The following is a 19,892-nucleotide window of genomic DNA, read 5'->3' as shown; positions in this document are numbered from 1 at the left end:
TCTGTGATTTCTCACATAACTAAGAATATTGCCATTGTGCAGGCACAGCCTGCGCTGCTGTTATGCCACTGCCAAACTGCGCACCCTCTGCACTTCATACAAGGCAGAAAAAGAACCCAGAAAGATTTTATTACTAGTAATACATTTTAAATGGGGATGGACTCTGCAATCCTTCTGGCCACACTTGGGGATTCATACATTCATATGCAGCAGAAAAATGTGAAATACATTTGTTAGGAAATATATTGAAATATGGAACTTTTAGAAGCATGCATTGGTGGCTGGGACGGCACTGGAAGGACCTTCTGAAGATGGTCTGCTCTTTTCCCCTTCCCTGCTCTTTCCACACAACACTGACACTTCTAGTTCAAGAATGATTCAGAATCACTTGCATTCAAACCTCTTTCAAGATTCCATAGGCCATATGTGATCCCAGTATAACTACACTGTCGGTAACTTGTGTACCTTCACTGGTATTTAATTTATTCACAGACATCTAGATTAAGCTTCTGACTTTTCTTTCATAGCTGCCAAAAGAAATCAGTGGCTGAATTAGGCTGTACCATTTCATTTGAAATGGAGAGGCAAACTTGCAGCTCTCGGAATTTATAATGGTCTCTAAGGGCAAGTAAGTACTTAGTCAAAAAGGTAACCACACTCACAGACAAACTGAACACCAAACATATGCTTTTATTTTTTTCTTTAGCCACTCTCTTCAACAGTAGAGTTGAAAGGATGTTTTTCTCTGTTCTTTTACAAATAAAATTCTACATATTTGTCTTGTAAAATAGTTAATTCTCAACACTTTTATTACCCCAAAATGCAGATGTGTTTTATGTATGCAGAGTTGAGCAGCTAGGAGAAGCAGCTGACTTTAGGAAGTTCCTAAAGCTCTGTTCTCTTTCATTAACTCATGCAAAGGGACCAGCTAAGCCCTGCTGTGAATGAACAGCACATGGAGCTCATCAGACTTCACTGACTGTTCGGCATCTCCACAACTGTAAATCTATTTGCTTGAAAAAATTAGTATGAAGCTCCTCAGATATATAAGATGACCTGTTGTATACTTTGAATCTCTAGTGATGCAAAGTAGTTTAATATGTTCTCTGATGTGAGGCAGGGTGACTTTAGGAACCAAGGATCAAAAATCCAAGCAGAGTTCTGAGTTAGGATATGCCTAATAATTGCCACTGATTTTGAACCACTGCTCATCTATCACTTTTTGCCAGTATATGCACAAATATGTTATTTGCAAAGACAGATACAGTGACTTAATGCACCCTACAGTACATGTATCTCATTGTGCACGTCTGTGCACCTATGCTACAGTATGCGGCGTGTGAAGTTTAGCTCCTGTTTCTAACATTTAACTATTTCTTTCATTATGGAAGAGGTATCAAATATATATGAGGAGAAAGGAGTGTAAATGTTTTTGAATAAGTATAATGCAAAGCTGTAACTGAAAGGATGGAAAATACTCCTTATTTGGTTATTGGCTGCCCCTAGCCAATATGTGTAACATCAAACCTTTGGGTCTATCTGAATTGCAGGAATTCTGAGAGAAGTGAAAGAGGGAAGTTTCTGGTACATACTTTGCTTTCAGCTCTTTGTTGAAACACAAACTGACTTCTATTTCTTTTCTGTTTTGTGCCTACAATTTTCAGTGTGTTGGATGTCACACCAAGGATGATGAACATGGTAACTGATAAGTGCAGTAGAAGTCAATTGCTATAAGCATCAGAGATGAGATAAACCTATTGAGTGCAAAAGCTTCAAACCCAGAACAGATGTCCTAAATTTGACAAATTAGGGAGAAAGAGCTAAATGATCAGTAACTTTCAGAAGGTGGGAATGATTAGTTTCCTATCTACCTGTGATATTACTGGTCTCAGCTAGGAAGCTTTCTGCTGTGGCAAGTGACCTAAACTTGGTGAGGCACTTGGGATCAAAGTTACAAAGACATGTAAAAATCTAGAAATAAACATTGTGAAGTAATAGTTTTGTCTCATCTTTTCATCTCCTAAGCTGGAAGAATTGTAGAATCAGAAAAAAGTCCAAGTTGGAAGGGTCCTCTGAAGATCATCTTGTCTAACCTCTCGTTGAAAGCAGGGCCTTAAAAGCAATAATTATCTGCTGAGGTGCTGCTGTGTGAGACAAAGCAGTATTTGGGTGCCTCTGAAAATCTGGGACGTAGCAAAATGAGTTTTCCTGTGTAAGGCTTTTCTGACCTATGTCTGTCTTAATCACCTGATTCCTTAAATTTTAAGGCTTACAAGCAATAGAAGCAACTTTCTGCTTTTCCTTCTCTTTTGTGCACTATCAGCAGGTTGAAGGATGGTCATAAAAGGATTAATAAATTAGCATCAGCGTATTAAATAGCATTTTGTACCTTCTGCCTCAGAAAACTATTATGATCCTGTACTTTTCCTATAACACAAGCTCAATGGTAGCTTACAAGTATATCTGAGTTTTCTGTAAACCTATCTAGGATTTTTTTCCCCACCACTTAATTCTAGGGCTCTAAGTGGTTAATTGGGCTGACATCTGTAAGAGAAACCCATTTATCGATGGTTTACAACAAAATTTAGATTGGATACAGTTCCAGGTAAGGCCACAGGACCAAAATTCTGGGTAATCACTTCATAGGATAAACGTGCATAAGTATGAAAAGAATAAAAAATGTGCTTTATGCTGTCCATTGTTCTTTGAGATAAGAGAGCAGCACAGCTGTGAACCAGATATCTATGGGTGTCCATGCATCTCTGTTAGATGCACTTTAGTGGGTGTTGCTAATGACCGTTTCAAATTCGTGCTAATGGGTGCTCTTCAGGAGGGGACAGTTTTTAAAATGTCTTGTTTAGGGTTTGGAAATTTCTAGTGGTCTGTGATGACCAAGTTATCATTTTTTGAAGAAAATGCTAAGGAAGATGCAAAAGCAGTTGAATCAAAGACTGACAGTTTTCAAATGCCAGATGCCCAAGTCTCTGGCTCCTTCTGAGGGTAAAACAAGTGTCTCTTTATGTTCCACTATATCTGTCCAATTGTTATTTTGAAATCAACAACATGATGAACCCTTGGACTTGTAAATCAATCAGTAGATGGTCAACTGTCTTCTCTATAAGTTTAAGTCAGAATCTAAAATAAGCCTGGTGTTTTTGCATGGAGGCTTTAATAACAGACATAAATATTATATATATGGCAAGAAAGGCTTGGAGCTCCTGAACCCTACTAGTATTCATGCTAGGAAGCCTCGATAGTCTGTCACTTGATTTACTTGAGTTCCTTCCTTGCTTTTTCCTGATTCATGAATAATATCTGTATATGGATAATAAATAATCTGGTGAGTAATAGCTATAGCAATGTATGTTGCCTGTTGTGCCCCTTTTCCTCCAATTGCACTATCCAGTGATTGTTTTCTTGGCTCACATGCTCTCAAACCAAACAGAAATTTTGCACAGCATAGCATAATTTCTCCTTTATGTACTATTCACCTAGCTGTTCCTCTGCTGAGGGAAAATAAATCAACAGCCATCTCCTGTATCCATGCTGTGGAACTTGCGTTAAGAGGGCAACCTAATTGTACTTGCTGCTGAGGCAATGTTTAGGCTTCTGCTTTCCTCCCATAGCAGCCATCATTAATGCCAATTGATGTGGACCCTTTCCCTGTTGCTAGGTGATACGTGCCTTAAAAAAGCAGCTTGTACTGTTGCTCAGGGATTCTCACAAATCTTGTTTGCTCCTGCTTCACATGATATGCAGTGAGGTTTGCAGGACCAGATCACAACTCAAGTTCAGGTCATTTCCTTGTGTAGTTCATTTAACTGTAAATCACTTAAAGATCCCACAGTTTTCCTGACTAAAGGTAGAATGACATCCTGTTCTGGTGGCAGGCAATGACAAGACTTCTTCTTTATATAGAAGTGGGTAGGCTGGATCTTGAACTTCCCTGCACAATTTGTTGACCAGTGTCCTTTAGCATGGATTTGGCAGTAGCCAAGTGTTATGCTGCAGAACTGATCTTCCATAAGAACTTTTCAGATAAATTATTTTCTGCTCCTCAGAGAGAAGCACAAATATTAGTTTGGGTCTCTTACTTTCATAAGGTACAATCTCATTGTTTATAATGTATTAAGATGTCCCTATCTCTGTGACGCTTCAAGTCTGAGTGAGTAGAGAAAGTAGATATTCTAAGGACTGTAGTCTTACTACTTCAGATTGAATTAGATTCACCAGCCACAGGTTGAATATTGTTGTGTTTCAAGTAGCCTCATTAACTTTATAGAGGTATCACAGCCCAGGCTCTGTCCTAGCTATGAATTTATCTCATAAAAAGGATCAATTGGGTTAAGTTTTTTTCCAGGTTCTTCTAAAGATACGTGGAATGTAAGGATATCTAGTTACTGTTTTTTCAACATAGAAGACTAAGAAAAGAGAAAGAAGTAAATTAAATTCTCAGATACCCAAACCCTGAGGAAGAAGGGATAACAAGATGGTAAAAAAGAGCCTTAGATAACTGATTAGTAGTGATCAGTTATCTAACCCTTAGATAACTGATTGATGAGCCTTAAGGGAACCATTCAAACCCTTGAGGAGCTTCAGCCAGAGCTCTATAACCAGTTATCATAGATCTCATGGGAAAGAACAAACCTACAATGGGATATTTGAGAGGCCTTGTTGGATCACATAAAAGTTAGTATGGGTGTTTTAAGGGTTGTGGGAAAGTGCTAAACTTATTTTGAGATATTTAGGGGAGAGCCAAATACAGTAAAGAAGATCAAGATACATGGGGGAAGAACAGGCATGGGAAAATGAAGAAGAGGGAGGATAAAAGAGCTTGGCTGCATGCAGTCAAGCTGCTGTCAGTATTTTTTGTCAGACTGTGCCCTGTGCCTGATTATCCCAGAGTGTTTTATCTTGTTAAACTTAATAATTTAATGTTTTCCTATGTGAGTGTGCTCTCTATTCTGTGTGCATGAGTGTGTGTGTATGTACCGACCTACTTAGCAAATTTCAAGCCAGGCTAGCTGGGGAGTAGAGTGAGTGGTCTGAGTGCCAACAGCTGGAGGTAAGAAACCAAGGGTCAAAGGAATCTGCAGATCTGAAGGCTAGAAGCCATAGCATGGATTGCTGAATACCAGCTATTGAGCAGACTTAGCATCTAATGGCTTCTTACAAAGGGACCCATTTATGTATGTTATTCTAATATGAATTTAAAGCTGGACTAGCTGGTGAGCAGGAGAAGAGGTACAAAAAACAGCTACCAGAGAAACCATAGACCAGGAGAGCAGAGGGACCAAGGGGATGAGAGCCAGATGCTGGAGAGACTACAGGTCTGAAACAGCTACAGGAGGGACCTGTTTGCATGTGTTTGGGTGAGACGTCTGCTGGCAAGCTTTCAGTTTGGATTAGCCTGGAAGTGAGAAGAGGATCAGACCATTTGTATGTTTGTGTCAGTCTTGTTGATGTTTATGTGGAAACTGTAAAGGTGCTTTCTTTCGTTTATTGGTAGTCAGCTGTGGCTGTATGATGTGTGTATGTACAAGTGGTGTGAGTTTTTCTTGGGGATGCTTGTCCTCCCCATTGGCCAGACGTGGTGTCAAGGTAATGCAACATCTAAGGGCGTCTAAGAAGAAAGAATACTTTAGAACCCGTAGTCCCACCAGATTTGGCTTCCCTGTAACAGGTGCAAACACAGTTTATCTTCAAAGTTTACTGAAAATTCAGAAGCCTAAGCACACAATATTCCTCTGAGAAGGGAATGGTTTCCATTAAAAATATGAAATGCAAAGATGGACTTAAAATGAAGTAGCCCCTTCCACATGTCAATCTGGTAGCTGTAATGTCATTCAGATTAACAGAGGAATCAGGACACCCACAGGGCAGACCTTGTAGGAAATTAGGGAGGACAATCTCTCAGATATAAACCCCAAGATAATTGCATTGCAATATGACTTTGGTTAGAAGTTATTCCTCTGTGGGGGTCCAAGAAGCTAGGTTTTATTTGTGACAAAGTCTTGACAAGTTCCCTTTCAGATTTATATCTGACGTGACTCATAAACAACAGGAAAACTGCTTTCTCTGCCTTTTACTTTCTTTAGCTGCGTATGACACAAAGGGTACCAGTGGTTTTGGTCCTGCTTCTGTTTGTTATTCACATTGCAGACTTCTTTTTATTTGCACCATGCTTCTTTATTCATACTATATTTCTTATAATTTTTCTTAAAATGCTTTCAATTCCATAGCCATTGTTTTGAAATTAGATTTTACAACCAACAGGGTGCAAGTCACACAGAATTAAATAGAATTTATACTACACAACTACTGAAATGAACTACTACAACAGTCACTACAATTATCATTGCGTTATGCATTAATTAATACATTATTCATTAATGAATTAATACGTTATTCATAGCATAAAGACAGGTTTGTGCTTCAGTTTTCATGTTTCCTTTTCATGACTTCTAGTTTTGCAAACACATTGCAGCTTTTCAGATTCTGTCTTCATGATTTCATTCTGGTATTAACGTAACTGTTAGAATTCATATCCCTAAAATATCAGACAAATAAAACAATATTTGTTATAATCAGGTGAGAAAAGAATGAAGGAATCAAATTAAATAAGGAAGAATCTTGGCTTTTGATATATCAGTTGTCTTTTCTGGCTCAAACGTCTACTTTACACATGTGTCAGTTTTAAGTCAGGGGTAGCCAAGCAAAACCTGGTTCCAAGACAAATGGGCAGTTCAGATAAAGGAGAAGATATGGTAAGAAGGACTGTTATTGAAGAGCTGGGTTAAATTATTCTCAGTAACAGCCAGGAAATATTTTTCTTATTGTGAAAAAATTCCGAGTTGTCAAAAATAGTTTTTCATTGTAACTTGGAATAAAAAAATCCAAATATCAAACATTGTCTCAGTAAGACAATCTGAAAAAAAAAAAGTTTCAGATGAGAAAAAAACCAGCATTTTCAAAATGTTGCAACTCACCTTGGAATTTTGTCTGTTTTCATATGTCTAATTTGCATAAGCTTAGAAAATGGAAGAGTAATTTTTATGTAATTTTGTTTGGTCATTTTATAGTGCTGAAATGTGATATTTTAATGATCCTGAACCTTTTTCACTAAAGCTTTAAACTTTTCAAAATGAAACTTGATCTAAAAAGGTGTTGTCAAACCTAATCTCGTCATATAAACATTTTCACCTTTGGCTTTTTGGCATCTTCTTATTAGGAAAGATTTAAAAAAGAGATTGTCTACTAGTTCTTGTGATGAGACTTTTTGATTTGATGAACAACAGATCTTTCTTTTGGCAAACTGAATTAATTGAAATGCTTAGGAAATACCTCTTGAGGAAGTCTGGTTGTGTTATATTTGATCATTGCGAACCTGATTTAATATTCATTTTAATTTATGGCTTGAATATTTGCATAGTATTACCTGATTCAGATTCCTGGACGTTTTGAGACAGATTGATGGACAGTGACTTCCCAAATCTCTGTGGCAAGTTTAGAAATGATTGACTAGAACTTTTAGTGTGTGTAGATCTCCCAAGCCTGTGTGATACTTCTGATGCACTTGTAAGAATGTTGTCTCCAAAAGCTCTCCCAAATCTCAGAGGCAAATTAGCAATTGGTTTAATGCTTCTTTCTTCTGGATAATTTCTTCCAAACCTAAGAGGTAAATTAGCAACTGAATTTGGCATCTGGTTTACTGTAGGAGGGTTCATTTTAATGATATTTTTTGATCTCCAGTCTTTCCTTTCTTCAAAATTGAGACTCCTCTGGTTTTCTTCCAAGTTATTATCTTTAATCTAAAGAATAAAAATTAAAAAGAGTGTACTATTATTTTATAGGGCATTGCTCCAGCTATGAACCACAAAAAGTATTAATTTTCATATATCCTTAGACAGCTGCTGGGTAATGCTCCTTTTTGGATATCTAATGCTTTTTAGCTGTATTTACTAAGCTCTGTTGTAATGTGAGTTACTTCATACGGCTTACTTCATAGGCAGACATCATCCTGCTTACCTTTTCAGCACACTGATCACAAGAGCACATCTCTATTCAAACAGTGTCAGTTGGAAATATTTCTGGGCATGGATGTCATTACTTGTGCCATCAGTTAAGTGTGAATAGGATCTCAGGTCTACTTTTGCTAACATCATTGACTGAAGTTGTCTGGAGGGGAAGATGTTGACTATATTTAGTGATAACACAGACCCAGCCTCTTACTCATCAGGTCTGGATGAAAAGCAGGATGGGCCAAGCTACCTGAGGGTGTAGGTCACTTACTGTAAGCATTGGATGGATGCTTCTGACACAATATCCTGCTGGGCTAACAGCCAGGGAAACGAATGGAAAATGTTTGGGTCAAGTCCACATCATGCCTGTTCTGGCCTTGCTGCACGGAGATTGCCCTGAGCTTTAAGTTGCTTTAGTTTTCCATTAGTACACAAGATGCATTAGGTGCTCCTAGGCTCCTAATTTTTGTGCAACCAGCACAAAATGTACTGGCATACAGTGAACTGAGTTTAATATATTAATTGTCTCATGATATAAAGGGCAGCTGTTGCCTGAAAACAGCTATATCAACCTGCCATTTCCTTGTATAGCAATGTTCTTTCCCTGGGCGTATTAAGAACCACTTATTTTTGTCACAAAAATAAGTTGTCACAAAAATAAGTTGTCACAAAAATAAGTTTCCGAGTCTTACTAACAAATACATACAAAGACTTTTTTTAATTTCAGTTAAAGACACAAATGCTACTGATCCTAATTTCTGTTGTCTCTATTTAGTGACTTCCCTGGGAGCTTCTCCAGCTACTGGGAGAGAAGGGGTGTGAACTATTCTAGTTCATACTTCATCATTAGAACATTAAACAAACTATCCCTATGTTTGCACATGCAACCCCTTCTGAAGTATGAAACATACAATGAGCTGAAGACCAGTGGATATCACTGGCATAATTAAAGTTGTATTTTGGTTTGAAGGATCTTTATTGCACAAATGATGATGAGTCAAAAAGAGAGATTGGCTCTCATTTTCCAGGGAGTATTTGTAGGGCAGACAAGAAAAATAATACAGATGAACTGTGTGAATTTCATTTGGCATCTATTGAGACATAATAAATGTACAACCCTGTAAAGATATTTTTATAGTCAATTTCCAGAGTAGAATTTTAAGACCATTAACTATATTAGATTTGAAATGTTCTCTGTTTATCATTATTCTTTGAATATTACAAGCATGCCTTTATTAATTTTGGATTAATAATGTATCTGTTATATTATGTGCGTAGCATGCCTGACAGGAATGTTAATTGAGGCCCCACCGGTTAAGTAAGAAACAGTTCAGAAAAAGTCTCAACCAAATCACAAGTCTGTATCACAAGAAATTGAAACATGAATTGATTTACACAGTATGTGTGTCCGAGCAAATGAATTTCCTGAAAATTCTTTCAACAAGCTTTTCCCATACTGTTAGTGCTGTAGTGCTGAACATCATGCAATAAGATTAAGAGAACCTTTACCAAAAAATTCAAGGTGCTCAGGATCTGACCCACAGGTCCCCCAAATAATGTCATAGTAATATGGATCTTACCTCGTAATATTTAGCATCATTGTCTTCTCTGCTCCACAGAATGGGCTTCATCGGTTCATCTAGGCACACACTATTTGTTGCTAAAAAGACCACTGCAGCTAAAGCAAACAGAATAAACTTTTTGGTTGAAATTACTTTCATTTTTTCTCAAATTAAGCTTACTTAGAGAGCTCAGAATCCGTACAGAAAAGAAAACTGCCATCATTTTATATGAACAGAAAACAAAACGTTTTTGTTCCCTATTACATCAGTCTCTAAAGATTCATTTCTTAATATTAATTAGGGAGGTAATTTGAATATACTTGAAGAATGTTGAGAATTTCTTTTGTGAACATTTTAAACCAACATATCTTCTTGTTAGGGACACGCTGACTTCACAAATATTTTCTTCTGGTGAAATATTTCTTAATTAGCTAAATTTGAGACCTATTACAGTAGGGACTTAACAATAGCCACAATGTTCCGTCACTAGTAGACAAAACTACCTTGTTTCTTTCTTTTGTATCAGTGTCCTCAGAGGATTCTTTTGCTTTAGAGGTCCTTTTGGACCATATAATGATTGTTTATATTTATGTACAATTAGGGACATTTGGGCCTTTGAAAGCAAGTGCTGCCCATTAAAGCGGTTTATCAGGTCATAAGAGATGTTATGCATCAGTAAGATCTGTTGACGCACATAGTGTCTATGCTTTAGATTGAACATGTTAATTTGTGTTCAAGTTGAATTAGGAACATACTTTTAAAACCCTTTCAAAGGCTATTTTAGATCTATATTCGTGAGGCCAAATTTCCAACAGCAGTTTTTAAAAAGTCTTCTACTGCTTTGCTTATACACAGTGAAAGCACTGGACTGCCTGCGCATCTGTTCCAGAAGGTAATTCGGGCTACATATTAAATGTGCCTTTAAAACACATATTGTATTGGTTGCTAGATAGGCTGGTGAGCCAGACTGCCGTAAAAAAAGCATATTGTATTGTTCTTCCATTTGTTATTCTTAAACTCTTGAAATGATTGCCTTAATCTTATATGCTAATGCTTAATCTCAGCTGTGTGAAGAGAAATCTGATTACACATATAACAAACACTCATACTGACAAGTTATTTTGCAATTCAACACTGGGATTGTAAAATGTCCGTTCCACCACAGCACTGGCAAAGCTGTCTCAAGAGAATGTGTTTTATGCTATGGATAGTATGAACTGTTTATCTGTTGACAGTATGTTACTGTGTTTACTGCACTGTTGACCTGAAGGATTTGCGAGTAACCCCATTTTAGAGTTAAGTTGGCTGGTTTTACAGGCTTAAGGTCGTGTGCCATGCATGATGTCATTTCTGCCTTAGATACTCTAAAACCAAGAACCTTGATCAGCTCTGTACTATAGCTAAAGAGATACCCAAACCTCCTTTCAGACCCATGAAAACCACAGGTCATGTGTTGGAAACTGCTCTGACATGACTGCACATCTAACTTGACCAAGGTAACAGGAAGCGCTAAACCTATCACCTAATTTTTTTACTAGAGCCACTTAAAGTGAAAAAAAAAAGAAGAAATTCTGATTAATGATCTCCTTAGGAGAAATAACAACTTCTCCTTCTTTCCCTCTCCTACAATTTAATACTTATCCAATAGCAGGAGGAGCAGCAAGCCCCTGTTCTCCAAGCTTGGACTGTCTTGTTCTCATTCCCCATTGACACACAGTTCTTGTTTCCTTCAACTCCTGTAATTACTGGGGATCATCAGTGGAAGGAGAACAGTACTCTGGGGATGTCTCCTTGAAGGTGATGAGAATAAGCAGTTTTAGAGGGCATTTGAAGCCTTCTTGAGGAGAGGATAACATGAGGCTTGGGAGATGTTGCACAATGCCTACTACCAGACTCATACTTTCTAGTGAACACTCTGGCAAACAGTGGACACAATGGACAATGTGTATGATCTTGTCTGGTAATTTCTATGAAATATCATTCTTTTAGCCTGGCTATGTTGTCGTCATTCCCCATATTAATTTCAAATGAATGGTGTACCTGTATCAGAGGGGTGCTGGATTTTCTCCCATGAGCTCTTTGAACTCTGGGAGATAAATTCAAGCATCAGGAGTAATCCCATGCCCACTAGAGTTTTGACACCAGAGCATTGGTTTGCTGCTCCAGCTGAGCTGATGGGGTGGGGCTGAGACTAAGGGGTAAACCAGCTGAGAGTGCTGACCTGGGAGCCAGATGTAGAGGTAACATCTGGAAGCATCATTATGTGGGGAGAGCTTGGGAGAAAGTGTCTGTCCAGATGGTTTGCTACTGGTCCTGAAGTCAACTTGACTGGCACGGTGTCTGTGGGGAAATGCCTCCCTTCCCAGGGGAGAGGGAAATCCCATTGACAGAGAGAGAAGTGAAAAAGGAACAGTTTCTCTCAGGTAAACTTCCCCAAGTGGAAAGGTTGTGAAAGATTCTGTCCATTTTTTACATGACAGGAGACCATTAAATTGTTACAATAGATGAGAATGGTATAGTTAGTTAATTAGGAGCCCCTGTGAGAAAAGCATGATTTTAATCAGTCACTGACTTTTGTGTGCTGCTTTTGCTTTTTGTTGTAGACACTATTTACATTAATTTGCTCTTTGTTTCTTTGCTGTATGTAATCCTTCTAGCCCGGGCTGACAGCAGAAAAGCTTGGGTGCAAAGGTCTGAAAACGTCATCTGTCCTGAGAGTGCCCTTTTTTTTTGAATACCGTAAATATTCCTGTCAGGGAAATGGAGTTTTGGGGATACAAAAATTCTGGTATTTGCCAGAATTCTTTGGAAAACAGAGGGAATAAAAGGAGGATATCAATGGAAAAGACCTCTAAAAGGAGCTCATGTCCTCTTAGTGCTTTGACAGATGAGGGACAGCAATTGCCTCTTTTCACAGAGGTCTGAGTGCGGGTTCTTGAGTCTCTGGAGCCTCATGTCAGGAGGCTTCCATCTGTGGGAACAGATGGATTTTCTAAGCTCCTTTTCTTTATGGTAACAATAAAGTCAAGAATGAATGCAATTCATGAACTAATATCTATCTAACCTGTGATTATTTACTATTGGGCTTTCCTTTTACCTAGCTGCTGATTTATGAACCTTTCTTGATCAATGGTCTTTCAATTAAATGTGTGAAGATGTTTGCTTTCTAAATTAAATGGAATTGGCAAGATCCAAAAACTCTCTTGCATTGTTTGGCGTAAATACAAATTCTGTTTTCCCCAGATAGAATAGGAAAATTTATTGCTGTTATCTAAGCTGCATCAGGCTTTCTTGACATTCAGTTTGTGTCCTATATATGTTGATTTTCTAATCAATATAAAATGAAGTTTTCAGGTGTTTTGCATGACAGGGAGTTAGAGTTGTATATGCCTATACTTTCTTATGGATTAATTTTCCTTTGACGGCTCTACAGCAGGAACTCTTTGGAAACTTAAAGTCAAGTAATTGTGGTCATTGTTCATTATCTTTACTGAGGAAGGACTTATCAGACTCAAGAGCTCAAGTACCAGAATCCATAAGGTAAGCACTCTTCATCAATGTGACTGCAAATTCTGCTGCTATCTTCAGTAGCAGCATGAACTGGCCCAGCTGACTTCAAACTGAGGCAGCGAAGGCATCCTGGCACGATTTATTAAAATTATTTATGTGGGGAGGGAAGACATTTGTTGCTGGCAACAAACAGTGTTGGGGAAGAGGGCTGTCTGTTCTTGAATTGCCCCAGCCTGGTCCACAAACGGTCTGATTAAGGCATATGGAGGGGAGAGAGCTCTGAGTAGTGTTGAAAACAAATTCTGAGTTCCTAGTCTCTTGTTCCATGCTTGTTTTGTTTTGCTATTTTACTTCACTCATCAGCCAAGCTATTCAGAGTACTTGACCATAACTGAACTTCTGTTTTGAAATTCCCCGGTTAAACAGGAGCAAACCTTTGCATCCACATGTGAAACAAGCCTCACAGGCAGGGTCGATTTTAAGACCTTCCCTGCAAGTGCATGTTATAAACTAGGATAAGTTCATGCCTGCTTATTTTTTTCTCTTTTTTTTTTAGTGTAGATAGGCACAGGAAAGAGCATTTATTTTGGCTGAGTGATACAACAGCAAGGTGCATCTGATCTGTGATGAGTTACTGCAGTGACTTGATGTATATCTACTTTAAAAATTAGGCATTAAAATGTAGTTAGTAGTAATGGCAAAAGTAGCCATTTCATAAGCAACTCAGTGCATGGTAAATTATTTGATTCCAGTGAAAGAACAAATTTTAATATTGGTCTCTCTTTATATAAGAATATACTGATAAATCCTTATCCATTATTAACAACATATTGTGTGAAAATTGCATGTCATATGACTCATGCCACCAATAAGCATCTGCACATTTTCATAAAGATAAATCATTCATAAGATATTCATTTTGCCATTATGTATTGTATGACCTATTCTATGGCTCACTATGAAGGAAGAGGACTTAAAAATGTATAATTTTTTCGTTGGCAAGCAATTCTGTTCATTTTTCACCCATTCCTATGGCATGCAGTGAGTTGTGCTGGTTTTGATGTGTTGTGCTTTAGTTCTGGTGCACAGTCCAAGGTATGTTTGCCTGGAGTATATATGACTCAAAGCAGACAGTCGTACACCCAATGTGCTCAGTATCCTGAGTTTATATATAGATGTAGGTCTGGTGTCCCTTTCGTACCAAAAATAAGTATTTCGGTGACCAAGGAAACCAGTGAAAACTCAGTTTCCCGTGACTTTGTGGTTGAAAAGTGAATTACAATTTGTATTCTTAGTGGTCCATAAGGATTAATGTTACTGTAGGATCCCTTTATGAGCAGCATGTCTGTCCTCTCTTGCCATGCCTGTTATCATGAAGTGGAATTTCAGTGAGACTTCCCCCTGCCAAGTTCAACTGAACTTGGCTTCTAGTCTTGAAAGTTACCAAGGGTCACTGACAGGCACACACTTAAGCAGAGAAACAGAATTGCTTCATTTCATTAGGAAAACAATATTAAATCAGGAATGTCTGCTAAAATACCACAGGTACAGAGCCTCAACATTTGTACAATTAATGTGGGTGCAATGATAGTTTCTGTCTTTATCAATAAGGCATTAGCTCAGCTTTTTAGCTTTTGCAGAAAAATGGTGGAATTTATTCTGTTATGAAAACCCCCTTCTTTGTATACTATAGTTTGGTAACAACCTTTATGAAAGAAACCCTCTCTGATTTGCAGAATAAGACCTTCAGTTTTAAACCAGATTTGCATCTACACATAGCTCGGAACTTTCTTGTCAGCTGGGTAATAGTAAACAAAGGACAAATGCACGCAAATATCAAGGTACAAATGATCTTATTTAAGGTTAACCTCTATGAATCAGTCTCCAATGTTAGAAGATATTTTTCCCCTTGATACCTGAATCCAGGATATGAATGCGTAAGTTCACTTTTTAATAGTTTCTTTCATTTTTCTCCTTGAGCTTTTGAAGCAGCAGAACAGCATGGGAAAGCGAAAAACAATGAGAGGCTTCAGTTATTATGGTAACAAGCTGAAAATGACTTGGTAAATAAGGTGTGAACAATAATTCTGGATTAGACAGGTTCTTCAATTATACATTCATGTTAGTAATAAAATAAACACGTTTTCAATAACATTTGGGATATAAATACTACCCCGCAGAGTGTAACACTGTACTTACCAATCTACTGTAGTGTGTAGCAGCTCTACCCCATTCTCGTCTATTAAAAATTAAACCCTTTTACCATACATTATTAAAAGTGCTTTCATTGGCTGCAAATCAAGAAAGACTTCATAAAGTCTAAGAAGAGTAAGAAATCTGATTAAATCTAGGGTCCACAGGCAGCAATGGAAAGTGCATGAGGAAAAAAATGCATTAAATTATGTCTTAAAAACTCCTTCAGGACTTTAAAAAATCATTAGCAGCTTTTATTCAAGTTAACTGTTAACCAAGGGACTCTTAATAGATTCATTGTTCCATGTTCCTCCTTCCCATTTTCAGTTTGGAACCTGTGTTTAGTTATAGATACTGCTACCTTCATTCCTTGTTCTCTTATTCAGGATGAATTCTTAGAAATATTGTGCTCATTTAATAGTTCCCCTATGCCTTGTCTATAAACACAGAGGAGCATGAAGATTACACTATTTATTAGGTGAATCGTGTGTTGCAGGGTCTGATTTTCACTTCAGGAAAAAACATAAGCAATTTAGGAGAGGAAAAAAATTAAAGGAAAACACCTATGATTCTTGGAGGGAGAGACTGTAAGCGTTCTACTGACAAAGCTGGAGGAACAGGTCCAGCTTACTTGAAATAAAGCTTCTCTCTGTTTTTTCTTAATGTAGTTTCTTAAAGGGGAAAAGGGAGAGGAATAAAATCTGTTCTTTTCGTCCTTTCTGTTTTGCGACAGTAATATTAGACATTATCCTGGAACAGGAACTAGCATTTCACAGGGAAGTACTGAACTTTGCATGTGTTGGTGAAGGAACTGACTGTGCTATCACTTAACCTTGAGCTGAATGTTAGCCACCAGTCCTTGTAACATCTCTTTACAGTGTAGAAAAGTGACAGGGAATGTGAAACAGCACAGCCACTCCTCTGGGACCATGGTCCGAGAATGGGAGTTATTTTTGCTGCTTGCATAGAAATAATAATTCACAATCCTAGCTCAAAACCTCCCCATCCCACCACCGTGAGCATGGGCAGAGGTGGGGCGGAATTCTACCTCATTTCAGTCATGCATCTCCTTGCATCAGGGTCAGGGCTGTGCCCACCTCTGACAAACCAGGCCACCAAGAGGCCACCACTCCTTGCCAGCTCCAGAGGCCTGACGTCTCCTGCCAGCTCCCCTTGCTCTTGAACAAATAAACTGGAGCCAGAAAAATACTTGACAGTCTTCTCTGCTGTCATCTCAAGAAAAATATGAGGACCTGCCAGGAGCCAGAAAGCCATTGAGCAAGCCTCTTGCCAGGACCACCTCCCAGGGAGAGGGTCAAGGGCTTCTCAGCTAGTTGAAGTAGGGCTGGAGAAAAGATGTACTAACTTGACAGAAAACAGGCAAGATTAACAATGCAGACAGTTGTCTGATTATTGCAAATTTTGTGCAGCTTTCTTTGAAATATAATACCGGATATTGCTTGAGAGAGCATGCTAGGCTAGTTGGACATCTAGGCTGCTTCAGCAGCGAAATGTTTGTAGTCTTGTGAAAAAAGAGACTCTTCACTACCTTCCTTCCCTCATTTTGCTTTTTTTAAAAAAAAAAATACAACCAAAAAAAATTGACTAGCATCCCTGTTCATCTGAAATATAGAGGACAGATTCTTGTGAAGTTCTGGTCCCTGTGGTCTGACCATAGCAAGTAAGTACTAAGCCCATGCACTGGCTCTTCTGCAGGTCCTCTGTGATATCTCAGGGCAGTTGAATGGGGAAAGCCCAAGAAAAAATTAAAAAGAAAAAGCACTAAGAGGACAAATCTGTCACCTGAGTACAGGATAGGACATGCCACTTTCAACTGAAAGGATCGAGAGTAAAAAAACAGAATTACTCAAGTTTAATCACTGTGCCAATTTTGGAGCCCTTATATACTGAAATGACGGTGTGCAACCTCACTTTGTTTTGAAAGAGAACATTTCAATACTTTTGCACAGTGTGTCCCTCATGAGTAAAGAACCGATCCTACCAGGAGTTATCTGTAGTGCCCAATGTTTCTGGGATGGGCTCGTAATGGCCTGGAAGAGTCACTTTTAAATTTAATTTAATATTGTTTTGGGCATCAAAAAGTACATTAACAAGTACCGGATAAATTTTTAATCACAGAATCACAGAATCACAAGGTTGGAAAGGACCCATTGGATCATCGAGTCCAACCGTTCCTAACACTCCCTAAACCATGTCCCTAAGTACTTCATCCACCCGTTCCTTAAACACCTCCAGGGAAGGCGACTCGACCACCTCCCTGGGCAGCCTGTTCCAGTACCCAATGACTCTTACTGTGAAGAATTTTTTTCTGATATCCAACCTGAACCTCCCCTGACGGAGCTTCAGGCCATTCCCTCTAGTCCTGTCCCCTGTCACTTGGGAGAAGAGGCCAGCTCCCTCCTCTCCACAACCTCCTTTCAGGTAGTTGTAGAGAGTAATAAGGTCTCCCCTCAGCCTCCTCTTCTCAAGGCTAAACAACCCCAGCTCTCTCAGCCGCTCCTCATAAGACTTGTTCTCCAGCCCCCTCACCAGCTTTGTTGCTCTTCTCTGGACACGCTCCAGAGCCTCAACATCCTTCTTGTGGTGAGGGGTCCAGAACTGAACACAGTACTCAAGATGCGGTCTCACCAGTGCCGAGTACAGAGGGAGAATAACCTCCCTGGACCTGCTGGTGACCCCATTTCTGATACAAGCCAAGATGCCATTGGCCTTCTTGGCCACCTGGGCACACTGCTGGCTCATGTTCAGTCGGCTGTCAACCAGCACCCCCAGGTCCTTCTCTTCTGTGCAGCTCTCCAGCCATTCTTCCCCCAGTCTGTAGCGCTGCATAGGGTTGTTGTGCCCCAAGTGCAGGACCCGGCATTTGGTCTTGTTAAACCTCATCCCATTGGTCTCGGCCCAGCAGTCCAGCCTGTTCAGATCCCTTTGCAGAGCCTCCCTACCCTCCAGCAAGTCGACACTTCCTCCCAGCTTAGTGTCATCTGCAAACTTGCTAAGGGTGCACTCGATGCCTTCATCCAGGTCATTGATAAAGACATTGAACAGAGCTGGACCCAGTACTGAGCCCTGAGGAACTCCACTTGTGACTGGCCTCCAGCTGGAGTTAACTCCATTGACCACCACTCTCTGGGCCCGGCCATCCAACCAGTTTTCAACCCAGGAGAGTGTGCGCCTGTCCAGGCCAGAGGCTGACAGTTTCTGAAGCAGAATGCTGTGAGAAACTGTGTCAAAGGCTTTACTGAAGTCCAAGAAGACTACATCCACAGCCTTTCCCCCATCCAGTAGTTGAGTGATTTTGTCATAGAAGGTGATCAGGTTAGTTTGGCAAGATCTGCCTTTTGTAAACCCATGTTGACTGGGCCTGATCACCCGGTTCTCTTGCGTGTGCTTCATGATAGCACTCAAGATTACCTGTTCCATGACTTTCCCTGGCACTGAGGTGAGACTGACAGGCCTGTAGTTCCCCGGATCCTTTCTGCAACCCTTCTTGTATATGGGCACAACATCAGCCAGCCTCCAGTCTAGTGGAACTTCCCCAGTCAGCCAGGACCTCTGGAAGATGATGGATAGGGGTTTGGAAAGGACATCCGCCAGTTCCTTCAATACTCTTGGGTGGATCCCATCCGGCCCCATAGACTTGTGGACGTCTAGCTGGGCAAGCAAGTCTCTAACCGCCTCCTCTTGGACCACGGGAGCCTCAATCTGCCCCTCTAACTCTTGGATTTGTAAACAGAAGGAACAACTTTCTTTGCTATTAAAGACTGAGGCGAAGAAGGCATTAAGTACCTCAGCCTTGTCCTTATCCCCTGTCACTGTTATTCCTTCTGCATCCACTAGAGACTGGATATTCTCCCTCGTCCTCCTTTTCCTGCTAATGTACTTGTAGAAAGACTTTTTGTTGTCTTTCACAGACTTAGCGAGTTTTAATTCTAGTTGGGCCTTGGCCCTCCTGATTTTTTCCCTGCACGATCTCACTTCGTCCCTGTAGTCCACCCAAGATGCCTGTCCTTTCCTCCAGAGCACATAGAGCTTCTTTTTCTTATTGACGCATCTTGAGATCACCCTGCTCCACCAAGCTGGCTTTTCCCCCCGCCGGCTCCTTTTCCGGAACACAGGGATGGCCTGCTCTTGAGCTGATAGGATTTCATTTTTCAAGAGCGCCCAACCCTCATGGGCTCCCTTGCCCTGAAGGACTGTTTCCCACGGGACTTTGCTAATCAACCTTCTGAACAGGCCAAAGTCTGCCCTCTGGAAGTTTAATGTGACTGTTTTGCTAACCCCCTTCTTAATCCCACCTAGAACTGAAAACCCTATCATCTCATGATCACTTAATCCCAGGCGTCCTCCAACCGTCAAATCCCCAACAAGACCTTCCCTATTCACAAACAGCAGGTCTAGGAAGGCACCCTCCCTTGTTGGTTCGCTAACCAGTTGTGCAAGGAAGTTGTCTTCGATGCACTCCAGGAACCTCCTAGACTGTTTCCTTTCTGCTGTATTGTACTCCCAGCAGACATCCGGAAAGTTAAAGTCTCCCACAAGGACAAGAGGCAGAGATTTAGAGACTGTCCCCAGCTGTTTATAGAAG

The 19,892-nt window shown here is 39.8% G+C and overlaps 1 protein-coding gene across 2 annotated transcripts; it reads right to left on the bottom strand.

Moving 5' to 3' along the window:
• Nucleotides 1-6,283: 6,283 nt before the first annotated feature.
• On the bottom strand, nt 6,284-15,365 carry NPVF (neuropeptide VF precursor). 2 transcript variants are annotated; one of them, XM_054059715.1, is made up of 4 exons: nt 15,293-15,365; nt 9,602-9,699; nt 7,439-7,811; nt 6,284-6,550 (listed from the first exon to the last, which is right to left on the bottom strand). In XM_054059715.1, exons 2-4 carry the CDS (start codon nt 9,650-9,652, stop codon nt 6,543-6,545), a joined length of 432 nt encoding a protein of 143 aa, XP_053915690.1. In that variant the 5' UTR covers nt 9,653-9,699; nt 15,293-15,365; the 3' UTR covers nt 6,284-6,542. The 2 variants fall into 2 exon arrangements, with proteins under 2 accessions (XP_053915690.1, XP_009558963.2); XM_009560668.2 differs by lacking the exon at nt 15,293-15,365 and having other exon boundaries at nt 9,602-9,742.
• Nucleotides 15,366-19,892: the final 4,527 nt, after the last annotated feature.

The sequence above is a fragment of the Cuculus canorus genome, chromosome 2 (genome assembly GCF_017976375.1).
Source record: "Cuculus canorus isolate bCucCan1 chromosome 2, bCucCan1.pri, whole genome shotgun sequence".
NCBI classification, from domain to species: Eukaryota; Metazoa; Chordata; class Aves; order Cuculiformes; family Cuculidae; genus Cuculus; species Cuculus canorus.
This window is presented reverse-complemented; position numbering and strand designations above follow the sequence as displayed.

Coding starts and splice junctions, on each gene's coding strand:
- NPVF (XM_009560668.2), bottom strand. CDS start 9,742: ATGAAAGTAATTTCAACCAAAAAGTTTATTCTGTTTGCTTTAGCTGCA. Junction 7,812..9,601: donor ATGATGCTAAATATTACGAG/GTAAGATCCATA, acceptor TTTATTCTTTAG/ATTAAAGATAATAACTTGGA.